General features: G+C 29.4%; 1 protein-coding gene across 1 annotated transcript; it reads left to right on the plus strand.

Annotated features, from left to right (window-relative positions):
* Positions 1 to 2,980: 2,980 nt before the first annotated feature.
* Positions 2,981 to 6,800, plus strand: LOC127086733 (transcription factor MYB101). Its single transcript, XM_051027528.1, has 3 exons — positions 2,981 to 3,722; positions 4,772 to 5,549; positions 6,258 to 6,800. Exons 1-3 carry the CDS (start codon positions 3,363 to 3,365, stop codon positions 6,500 to 6,502), a joined length of 1,383 nt encoding a protein of 460 aa, XP_050883485.1. The 5' UTR covers positions 2,981 to 3,362; the 3' UTR covers positions 6,503 to 6,800.
* The last annotated feature ends 654 nt before the right edge of the window (positions 6,801 to 7,454 follow it).

Here is a 7,454-nt window from a genome sequence, read left to right on the forward strand (position 1 = left end):
TTGCATAAATCCTTGTCATGCATTAATCATGCCACTCTGCTCTAGCATCATGCCATGCATATCATCACATTCATTTAGCATATACCCATAGCATGAAGCCTTGTAGAATGAACATGAAAAACTGGAGTCCAATTTTTATTGGCGCCTTACAGAGGCCTAACCTCTCAACACCAATTATCATTGGTACTTAAGAACCCAACTATGCTCGAGCCTTTTAACAAAAGAAAGCATAATCCTACTTATCTTTACAATATCACCGTATCTCTCACAACAAAATCCTAGAACACATTTTCTCTCTTCTTCTTCGTCATTAGCTTTTCTATCCTACAATATAATCTCAATCTTATTCTTCATACATAAAAATATCTTCTTCTTCCTTATTCTCTCATTTTCGTGTATGTTGTTGTTATGTTTCACATGATTTTCTTCTTGTTCGAGAGTTTATGTTTTTTCTTGTTGTATGTTTCACACGATTTTCATATTATTTACTTCGGTTTCACATGTTTTGTTGTTGGTTTGGATATGCTTTACTCAGATTTCAGATCTTTCTCTCAACATGAATTAAGATCAAACTAGTGGGAGCAAACTTGTCCATGATATTTAGGCTTCAAAGGAGGTTATTTATATGGTGGAGTTATGGTTGAACAAAGCCAAGGAAGATGAAGCTGTTAGGAATCATATTACTATTGTTGAATCGTCTGGTGGAACAAGGTATAAGAAGATTCTTATCAAGAATCTTAACCCTGAAAATATGAGGAAGGTAACTGTTATTGTGAAGGACCTAATAAATCTAGATGCAACTGATTTTGAATCAGATGAAGAATTCGATAACTGCACGAGTTCAACTAGGCATGAAGATTAAAAACTGCCCTTCATGTATCTAGTAGATTCTAGGAACTAGGGATGAAGATTAAATATTTCCCTTCATATAAGCATCCACGTAGGATTCTAAAAAATCTTGATATATATGTCACAAAGAACTTAAAATTTAATATGAAAGCATCCATGAATGATTGCTCAAAGAATGATCATATCAATTGTGATTTTTATGCATCCCTGAAGAATTATTTTTCTTCAATTGGGAACCTTTTTCATTCAACAACTTTTTTATGTAGTTCTTTAGGAACTTAATCAAAAATATTTTATTAATATACATAATATTATTTGCAATCCTTCGGAGATGCTTGAAAAGTTCTTCAGGAACTATATAACAAACTCAATATTACCCTTTAGAGATATTTGATAAGTTCTTCAGAAATTATATATAACAAGCTCAATATTATCCTTTAGGAATATTTGATAATTTCTTTAGGAATTATATAACAAACTCATTACTATCCTCGTAGGTATTTGTTAAGTTTTTCAAAAACTATATAACAAACACATTGCTTTTATAATCATTCAAGGATTATTGATAATTTAATAAACTATAATATCAAAATTCAACTCGAGTAATGAAAAAGAAAAATAGTAAAATAATGAACTAATAGTATCTCTATAATTAGTTCTTCAATTGAGCTTAGTAGAGTTTCGTACTAATAACGTATTATAAAAGAAATGATTATGAATATCCATCGATTAAGAGATATCATATTGATTTTCTATTTATTATATATGTCATATAAATAAGACTCATATTATATTTGAATGAATGACTTACTTAATATGAGAATAATATAATAAACTTTCTTCTTCTCACTCTCTCATTCATCTCTACTCTTCTATTATATTGCTTCTTATCAATTTTATAACAACAACTGTGTTTTTTATACTCAACATCTATTTTTTAATTGATAGGAAAATCCATGTATTGTTTAAGGTATTTAAAGAATTGAATTGAATATTTTAAAAAATAAAAATGGATAAATTGTTAATATAGCTAAAATGCATCTACCATACAGCATATAATGGAAAACATTAATAAAAGTCACAAGTAAGATAGTAAAGACCTTGGTATGTTTAAATATTATTATTTTCTAAATAAAATAGTGGATATATGTTAAAATAGATTAAATTTCATAAAATATTCATTGATAAGTTTAAAATTTTGAAAATGCATCCTTAATAGAAAATAAATAAATTTAATAGCTATCACTTAATAAAAGAAAAACTACTTTAAATTAAAAATACAAATTAAATACTCATTTTTAATTAGGATATACACACATATTTTTTCATAATTATATAAAAAAATTATTAATCTACATAAAGATATATTTAATACAAATATAGAAGAATATAATTAAAGTTATCTATATTATAATATTATCTATGCTAGTATTTATCAATTTTATTGTTGGCGACTAATCTCTGTAAAAAGAACCAGAACCATCACCATTATTAAAGTCCATAAACATAATATATGATACCTATATATGATATCTAGGAAACAAAGTATATGATCCGCATTATAAAATTTATAAAAAAAATTGTTTACCTTATTCTCTTTATCAATACAATCTCGTTTTTTTTGTTAAAAAATAAATGATATTATAGACTATTTTTTATTTTTATAAAATTAACTAAATATGAAATCATTATATGTCAATATATAGATTAAAATTAAAAATTTATGTCTACTTAACAAACCAGATAATTTTGACACATAAATTAAAATTAACATTTTATGAATACTCAACAAACCAGATAATTTTGATGTAGTTTTCCGATATTTCAATATATATATATATATATATATATATATATATATATATATATATATATATATATATATATATATATATATATATATATATATATATATATATATATATATATATATATATATATATATATATATATAATGAAGAAAGAAGATGATAAACGTGTATGTGGACGTAGCATAAAGCATGCAAGTCGGAGCGAAATGATAGCTCACACCTCTAAATGCACAAATCACCATTTTCACCTTCTTTTTTTTTTTTCTTCTCTCTTTATTTTATTTTCTTTCTTTCCAAACACCAAATTTACCCTTCCAATCCAACACATAATTTCTCTCTACACCTAAGTTTTACTTTCTTAATTCTTTTTCTTTCTTTTCCTTAAAATCCACTGTCTCTATCTCAACAAGGTTTTGTCCCTTTCTACATATCTCTCTGTCTCTCTTTCACTTTCTCTCTGTCTCTCATTATCAACATTTCCTCTCTCTATATATATCCTTCAGTTTTTTTATCTCCCATCTCTTTTTCAACATATTTGTTTAAACAACGTTCATTCTCATCATCGCATAAACCCTGCTTCGCCATACAGCGATCGAGATTTTACTCGATCGCCTAACCAACCATTTTCAGAGGATCCAGATTAAAATTTTTCTTATATTATAAATTTAATATTATTGTCGGTGCAAAGGAGATTAATTAATTATGATGACAAATATTTGGAACAACAAATCCAATGATGATGATGATGATAATATTAACATTGAGTTTGACATTGAGTCATCAAAAGATGATGTTGATGCAAGAACTGGCATGAAGAAAGGACCGTGGTCCCCACAAGAGGACATGGTTTTGATAGAGTACGTGAACAAGCATGGTGAAGGGAATTGGAATTCTGTTCAGAAGAATTCAGGATTGTTAAGATGTGGAAAAAGCTGCAGACTTAGATGGGCCAATCATCTAAGGCCAAATCTAAAGAAAGGTTCATTTTCTGAAGAGGAAGAAAAAATCATCATTCAACTTCATGCTAAGCTTGGAAATAAATGGGCTAGAATGGCTGCTCAGGTATTATATTTTATTAAATTTTATTATATATTAAAATTTTGCATAAGATTATACTTTTTATTTTTTATTTTCATGATCTATGTTCATTGAATGTTTAGAAATTGCGTAGCACGCGATAGTCTCTGCAAACACATTGAATCGTGACGTGAAATCACGCGTCATTTCATATTAGAAACCGCGTTGGAATTTTCTTAACATTAATTATTACGTTGACGTGTATTTTAAATTTTTCTCTATCAAAGTTCACGTCACTGACAACTGCAATCCACTTTGCGATAATCGTAATGACCGCAATCGCAAGCAATGCCTACGATCTGCGACTGCGATTCAAAACCATGGTTCTTGTCGGATCATGGTTTTTAGTGCAATTATATATTTTGGTTTCCCAAGTGAAATTTTTATTGGTATATTGTATTTGTGATTTAATTGCATATGTTTTGTGCTTCTACTAATTTTTTTTATATGATAATTGGATCTGAAATCTAATCAAATGTTTTATGCTTCTAGAAAAAAATTTCTTCCGCATTTGGATCTGAATGATCTATTGTATTTGGTTTGATTAGGTTCCAATCTTCAGGACCTTAAGCAAGAAAAAGGGGAAAGGAAGAGAAATTCATTTATTACTCCAATTTTGTTCAATCTTATAAATTTGTTAAAATATTAAAGATTTTATTTATTTTTTATTATTAAAATAAAGTGAAACAATTGTGTTGTCAATTTCACCTTTTGAACATAAATTGATTTTTTTTTTGCTTTAGCATTTTTAAATAATAGTTTTGTACATAGTGAAGTTATGATAACCACAATCAAGAAACTTACCTCATTCATTTTGTGTGAATCTCACTTTGCCATTTTTGTGTCTTTCTTTCAATATGTTGTACTTTTGATAAGTTTCCCACTTTCTTAAATTTCTCATTTAAGGTTAAAATAATCACTTTTATGTCTTTTTCTGTACTTTGCTTGAAACGTAACCCTAAAAATGTCCGTACTTCAAGCATACTAACAAATTGTTTCTACTGACACCATAATTTTTTTTGTTGTTTTTTCAGTTACCTGGAAGAACAGATAACGAAATCAAGAACTTTTGGAACACGAGGATGAAAAGGCGTCAAAGAGCGGGTTTACCTCTTTACCCTCCAGAAATCCATGCAGAAGCTATTGCATACAACAATCATATAATGCTTCAGCATGAGCCTTTCTCTTCTTCATCATCATTTTCTTTACTCTTATCTTCATGTTACCCTAAGAAGCTTGATGATCCAAACAATTATGATTATAATCCTCTCCAAAACATCTCAGATTCAGCTTACACCAATCCATGTCCACAATTCAGCTTTTCCAATGATGAAACCCTAGAGATTAATGAAAATCTTGCTTTGAAAAAATCACCTTCACTTTCTCCTTATCCATCTCCATCCTCCAATGTTTTCAACCAAGGTTTTACTCCTCCAAGTGATCATTCACATGATCACCAATATTCTGAAAATTTTAGCTATGATCATCATGGATTCAATGCAGGATCTCTGTATGATTCTGCAACTCCTGCTTCATCTTATGCTAGTGGTGTTAATGATTACTATGAAGTTGCACCGTTATCGTCTGAAGGAAAAAATAGTGGACTTTTGGAGGATCTTGTGATGGAAGGTAGAAGTATTTCAAGCAATGACAAGGGTAAGAGTGTGGACTCATACAAGAGGAAACGCGTGGAGGCTGAAGAATATGAAGATGAAGGAGGCATTGGTTCTTTGGTGTCAGGTTCCATAAAGAAGAAGAAGAGTTTGGATGAGACTCAGAAGAAAGATTTTAGCTTTTCTCAATTGTCAACAGGTGAAACCACTCACTCTTCTATAGATTGATTTATTTGATTATCTTATGCCTAATAAAATAATATATCTACATATAATATTAAACATACTACAATCAGACTATGCAAGAGGGTTATAGTACAGAGTCTCAAATTTCAAATTTGTCACGAATAAATTATAGTAAAATAGGATATAAAGTAGGTTTGTATGAGTTAGCCATGACTATATGACTCATAGTTGTTTTGTCATGATTAAACAATGACTAACTTATTCAGAGCCTTCAAAAATTTAAGATGGACTCTCGTTAATTGAATTCCAACTTATTCATCTTCTTTTCCACAACTTTAGTAAGGGTTGATGACGAAAGAGGTGGATAGAAACAACTTTTTGAAAATTGAATCGAATTAGCCGATTAAATTAATTTTGGTCACATTATAGTCTGCATAATCGTCCTAAGTTTTCGAAATTCATGCATAGGTTGCAAAACAATATGTCTTATTTTATTAAGGTTTAATCGTTACAAATATTTTATGAGATCATATTTAGCCACAATTTATTTGTGTCAAATTTTGAATCATGTGCAATAGTTTGCTCTGCACACCCTCAAAGACGATCTTGAGAGTATGATTGAAGTGAAGTTTACCTGGGTTAAAATAGTTTCCGCAATATATAATTGTATGATTATTACATTGACAATTCACTAAAGTCATGTGAAACTTGAAAAATGCAGGGAAGAAACCGTTTGTGGAGGATCCTTTAGCTGAGATGAATTCAATGTACGATGATGACTTGGATTGCTTGCTCCACAATTTTCCCTCAGAAATACCAATGCCTGAATGGTACTGTAGAGGAAAAAGCCAAACATTGGGACATGAAACTCAAACTGATCATGCTTCTTCATCATCTGGCCCCACCAATCAAGAATTTGCTTGGACTCTTGGATCAAGTTGGAATAACATGCCTGGCATATGTTAATTTTAGCTCAAGGATAAAAAAGAAGAAGTGTGTTTTGTAATTATTACAAAACAAATATTGATAGTGAAATAGATAGTAGTTCCATATGATGTAATATTAGTTAGAATATGTAAGGTGTAGAGAGTTTTAAGGATATTAAATGATTTACATGTAGTTTGTTTAAGTTATTTAGATATGAATTAGAGTTTGGTTTAGCTATAGCTAGGTTGGTCATAGTATAAACTTATTTCATCAAGTGCCTTATTTTTAGTTTAATGTGTTGTTATGATTTGAGATGTAGTAAAAAGAGTTTGTCTTGCGGCGGTTTAACATTCTATAATGTTTTTCTTAAGTGATTTTTTTCTCATAAGGTAAGGTAAAGGAGAAAAAATGTACAACATAAATAAAACCTTCTATATTTTTTATTGAAGTTTGAGTTAGTCTAATGTGATAATCTCACAAGCTCTCCTCATATTCTTACAATTGAATCAAAATTGATAGTTTGTCAAAAGAAATTGATTCCTTGTGTGTCCCTCATGATTGTGTAGTTTAATCAAAGTTGATAGTTTGCCAAAAGAAATTTATTCCTTGTGTTGAAAATATTCTTAATCATATGATGTGTTTCATTTGAGCACATCAATTAATGTACTCACACTTAAGAGTGTGATTGCTACTCTTAAGGGCAAGTTAGAATTATTGAATTAAATAGAAATGTCAACATTGAAAAATATGTAAATATAGTCTCTGGGAGGACGAGTGGTTCTTCTTAATTATATTCTTAATATTGTTTTTATTTTTATTTTGTCTTTTCTTAAAACGCCTCTTAAGATTTGGAAGAAGATAGTGAAAATTCAAAGGAGGTTTTTATGAGGTGGTGTCAAAGGAGGATCTATGACGCTTGGGTTAGGTGGTATGATGTTTGTAAACCTAAGAAATTTGGAGGTCTCGGTGTTCGTGACCCTCAGTTGGTTAA

This window comes from Lathyrus oleraceus, chromosome 5 (genome assembly GCF_024323335.1).
Source record: "Lathyrus oleraceus cultivar Zhongwan6 chromosome 5, CAAS_Psat_ZW6_1.0, whole genome shotgun sequence".
In the NCBI taxonomy this organism is placed as follows: Eukaryota; Viridiplantae; Streptophyta; class Magnoliopsida; order Fabales; family Fabaceae; genus Lathyrus; species Lathyrus oleraceus.

What these genes read in the sequence shown, in the direction of transcription:
- LOC127086733 (XM_051027528.1), top strand. Translation starts at nt 3,363, where the DNA reads ATGATGACAAATATTTGGAACAACAAATCCAATGATGATGATGATGAT. An exon ending in GGGCTAGAATGGCTGCTCAG is followed by an intron (nt 3,723 to 4,771) that starts GTATTATATTTT and finishes TTGTTTTTTCAG; the next exon opens with TTACCTGGAAGAACAGATAA. An exon ending in CTTTTCTCAATTGTCAACAG is followed by an intron (nt 5,550 to 6,257) that starts GTGAAACCACTC and finishes TGAAAAATGCAG; the next exon opens with GGAAGAAACCGTTTGTGGAG.